Below are 4,928 nucleotides of genomic sequence, written 5' to 3'. Positions count from 1 at the left end.
ACCCTTGAAGAGCTCACTTCTGAATTTCCTTGAGTAATTTTATTGAAAACTGAAATCAATGTTTACAAATGAGGGAGGAGAAAGCATTTATATAGGAAAAAAAGGGAACAAGGCTGTCGTTTACAACAACTATTAAGAAAGGAAAAATAACTAACCAAAATAGAAATAACATAAAACAAATAAAGCACGTGTGTTTTAGTTTGTAGTCCAATTAATAAATGTGTTAAGGGGATTGTCAAGTCAGGAATAACACCACTCTAGGCCCAGTAGTATTGGGACCATGTAGTCCACTATCTTGGAATTTAGAAGCCTTTCCAAGATTAGTATTGAACTCTAAATTAGAGGCATTAGTGCCACTAGTTAAACAAGCCCCTTGATGTTGTGTAAATTATATCTACTTTTGACTTGGTTAATGTAGTGATGGACTTGTTTTGAGCCACTTCTCTAGCCTTGTGTTCTGAATCAGGACGATAAGGAACCTCACTCAAAGGCTTGTTCTTTAAAGGTGCAAGATCAAGAGCATCCACTGAATGAAGAGTTGTCCCTTAAGTGTTAACAATTACGAATATGAATTGAAGTCACTCCTTGAACTGGTTCAACTCTTCCCTCTTGAAAAAGAATTGTTCCTAATTCGTGATTGCCATGGAAAGGAGGTAGGTCACCAATATTTAAAGTAGCCGCTTTCCATAGCGTTCAGGTAGGTCAATCTTGTAGGCATTGTCCCCAAATTTTGCCACAATTCTGAAAGGTCCATCAGCTCTGCGCATTATTTTATTTTTCCTAAGTACTGAAAACCTATCTTTTCTTAAGTGAATCCAGACCGAATCTCCCACTTCAAATTTTCTGTGTTACTTAAATCCCTTATCAACGTTCCTCTTATATTAGATGTTAGCTTTCACAATGTTCTCCTGGACTTGTTTGTGGATTTTCAGCATAGTCTCAACTAATTGTTCTGCACCCAATTGTTTTTTCTCCTGTAAAGGAAATCGTACAAAGTAAGTGGAGTTAAAGGATATAAACCATAGACACATTCAAAGGGAGAACACTTGGTTGGTGAACTAGGACAACTGTTATAGGCAAACTCTGCTTGTCCTAATTTAGAACCCCAATCTCAGAGATTTTTTCTCATGAGTGTTCTTAGAATAACCCCTAGGATTTTGTTAGTCACTTCTGTCTAACCATAATTTAGGGATGGTGAAAAGTGCTAAATAATAGTTTGGTGCCCAATAACTTCCATAATGTTCCCCCAAAAGAAATTAAGAAACTTGATGTCCCTATCTAAAGTGATGGACTTTGGAACTTCATGAAGTCTAACTATCTCACTGAAATACAAGGTAGCAATATGTCTAGCATCATCAATTTTTGTACAGGCTATAAAGTGGGCCATTTTAGAGAATCTGTCAACTACAACCATTATAGAGTCCTTTCCCCTTTGGGTTCTAGGTAGAGCCATGCTGACATCCGTACTGATGTGTTCCTATGGATAGTTAGCCACAGTAAGGGTTTGTATTCACCTTTATGAAAAAGTTAGTTTTTCCTTGATACAGGTTTCCCATTTAAGTATGAATTTCCCAATGGTGCCCAACATTTTGGGCCAAAAAAAATGCAAGGCTAACATGTCCAAGGTCTTTTGAATGTTAAAATGTCCACTCAATGAACCACCATGCACTTCTTTGATGAGTAGGTATCTAAATCGGGATTGGGGAATGCAAAGTCTGTTTCCTTTGAAAAGAGAACCATCTTGAACATAGAAAGGACCCTTAGGAGCAGTAATACAATTAGAGTAGATCTCCTTAAAGTCAAGATCAGAGGCATATAGCTCCTTTATGAACTCAAAACTAAGAATTTTTGTTTTCAACAGAGACAAAAGAGGATACCTCCTACTTAAGGCATCAGCAATGATATTGGCCTTGCCAGCCTCGTATTATGTAGAAAAATTAAAATATTGTAGGAATTCAACCCATTTTCTATGCCTAATGTTTAGTTTATGGTGGCCATTAATATGTTTAAGCGAGTCATGATTAGAATGTAATACAAAGGGCTATAGTTTAAGGTAATGGAACCAATGCTCCAAGGCTCTAACCATGGCATAAAATTCTTTATCATAAGAAGAATAGTTTAGTCTGCTACCACTCAGTTTCTCACTAAAGTAAGCTACTGGTTTTTGCTTCTTGGAGAAGAACAACTCCTATACATTTATGACTTGCATCACACTCAACAAAAAAAGGTTTGGTAAAGTCCGAAATTTTGAGAACAAGGGCCTTGCACATGGTTGTTTTAATCTTTTCAAAAGCTAGTTGAGCCTCTTCAGTCCATTTAAATCCCTCCTCGCCCCCCCCCCCCCCCCCCCCCCCACCCCATGCACTTAATGATAGGAGACATTATAGTGATAAAGTTCCTAATAGGTCTTCTGTAATAAGAGGCAAGTCCATGAAAGGGCCTAACTTGAGTGATAGACATAGGAACATGCCAGGAGCTAATTGCTTCAACCTTGGAGGGATCAACTGTAATTCCTTTTGTTCTAATGATAAATCCTACTGAACTTATTTTCTTCATCATGAAGTCACATTTCTCAAGTTTGCCATAGAGCTGTTGTCTTAAAGCTCCAAAGAGTTGCTTGAGATGGTGTAAGTGCTCTTGGGTGTTCCTTTTAAAAACTAGAATATCATCTAGGTAGACTACAATGAATTTACCTAGGAAAGGTATAAGTACCTCATGCATTAGTCTCATATAAAGGTACTAGAGCTCCAATCAAACCAAATGGCATGACCAGCCATTCATAGAGACCATAATTAGTCTTGAAGCTTCCATTCATCACCCTCCTTCATCCTTATTTCATGATATCCACTCATGAGGTCTACCTTACTAAAACAATTAGCATTACTTAACCTAACAAATCATCAAATCTAGGAATAGGGAATCTATATTGATGGTGATTTTGTTGATGCTTCTGCTATCAGTGCACACCATCCAAGTGCCATCTTTTTTTGGTGCTAAAAGAATAGGAACAGTACAAGGAGTCATACTCTCCCTCACATAACCTCTTTTGATCAATTTATCAACCTTTCGTAGTTCTTTGGTCTCCTAAGGGTTAGTTTTATAAGCAAGTTTATTTGGAAGGGGTGCTCTAGGAATTAGGTCACTTTGATGTTCTATTCCTCTAATAGGAGATAGGCCTTGAGGTAGTTCAGCATGAAAAAATCTTTGAGTTCTTCCAGCAACTCAGTAATACAAGTTGACCGTTGGTGTTCTTTGGTTTGGACTTCCTTAGCGATAAGAATAAAGATTGTATTCCCAGCCTTGATCTATCTGCTACACTATTTTCTACTCATGAGGTATATATGATGCTTGGTCTTTAGAGGAGGTATTTCTTTATAAGGGGGTAAGGGTACTAGGTCTTTAATTTTCTCCTCATGCCTGAGAGCATACACATTAGAAAATCCATCATGAGTAGTCTGTCTATCATATTGCCATGGTCTGCCTAAGAGAATGTGACATGGCATCCCTGTCCAATTCATCACATAAAACCTGATCATTGAATGATCCAACAGAGAATTTCACCAAGCATTGTCGTTTAACAATATTTTCAGCTTTATCATATAGCCACCTAAGCTTGTAGGGATGAGGGTGATGTTTAGTAGTTAGACACAAATAAGCTTGTCCTTCTTCATTTTCTGATTTGCTTAACAAGTCACTCCACTTAGCAACCATTGCTTGCTTCTTTTGGTATTTCTTTAATATGTCTTTTTCTTTTTAGGACATTCTTTTACAAGATGTTCTGTAGATCCACAATAAAAAAACAAAAAGCAAGTTTGTTAGATTTAAAATTGGAAGTGGAAGAGTACTTACCTTTGTAGTCGTTTCATGATTTGTATCGTTTAAATCTTTTACGCATTTTCATTATTCCTTTAAGACCTCTTGTGATTAGAGCAAAAGGATCTTTCTCATCATCACTATCATCGTTTTCACTTGAGGATTCTTCACGTTTATTTGCCCTTAGTGCAAGGTTCTTCATGGATGGGATAACTTCACTTTCTCAATCATCATGGAGGGTGAGCTCATGAGTTATGGGCTTTTCAAGAAGATCGTTAAGTAATAGCACTCCCAAATCTTGAGTTTCTTCTATAGAGGTGACCTTTGGACCTCATTTAGATCTTGGAAGACATCTCAAGACCTTTTGGACCTTCTCTGCATTAGTAAATATTTTGCCAAGAGAATTCAAATTATTAGTAACTAACGTATAACAAGTAAACATTTCATTAATATTCTCATCCTTTTTCATCTTGAACATTTCGTATTGATGCATGAGGATGTTGATTTTTGTCTCCTAGGTAGACTTGGCTTGTTCCCTTCATATTTTACGACCAATTTGTCCCATATTTCCTTAGCACCAATACATGATGAAACCCTATTGAATTAAGTACCACTTAGAGCACAACACATTTGATTCATGGCTCTAAGGTTCTTAGACACGGATTTCAAATGACTTTAAGTGAATTCAGATTCGGACTTTTCAACATCATTACCTTGTGCATCCTTTTTCATTGGTACCTTAGCTCCTTTTGTGATGATGTCCCATAACTCTATATCTTGATCAATTACAAACATCTTCATCAATGTTTTCTAATGTGAAAAATTTGTTCCACAAAACAAGGGAGGCCTAGAGCACAAACGACCTTGAGCAGAAAAATCTTCTGCTATCAAATCTATCACGAGATTGTTAACCTTCAAACATGAAACTCAACTCTAATACCAATTAAAGGCTGATAAGAGATTGACTACTCCCTAGAGGGGGTTGAATAATGAGTATGACCGTTTAAAATTTTACCTTTATTTGTTAGTTGAAGAATTTGAGACACCTTTCAAATAGTTTTTCTAGGAACTGTTCAAGGTGGAATAAAAAATCTAAAACTTAAGTGCGCAAATAA

At 36.7% G+C, this 4,928-nt stretch overlaps 1 protein-coding gene across 1 annotated transcript; it reads right to left on the bottom strand.

Moving 5' to 3' along the window:
• Positions 1-881: 881 nt before the first annotated feature.
• On the bottom strand, positions 882-1,453 carry LOC130807959 (uncharacterized). Its single transcript, XM_057673374.1, has 3 exons — positions 1,232-1,453; positions 1,021-1,092; positions 882-974 (listed from the first exon to the last, which is right to left on the bottom strand). The coding sequence occupies exons 1-3, from the start codon at positions 1,451-1,453 to the stop codon at positions 882-884; spliced, it is 387 nt and encodes a 128-aa protein (XP_057529357.1).
• Positions 1,454-4,928: the final 3,475 nt, after the last annotated feature.

Source organism: Amaranthus tricolor, chromosome 1 (genome assembly GCF_026212465.1).
Source record: "Amaranthus tricolor cultivar Red isolate AtriRed21 chromosome 1, ASM2621246v1, whole genome shotgun sequence".
NCBI lineage: Eukaryota > Viridiplantae > Streptophyta > Magnoliopsida > Caryophyllales > Amaranthaceae > Amaranthus > Amaranthus tricolor.
This window is presented reverse-complemented; position numbering and strand designations above follow the sequence as displayed.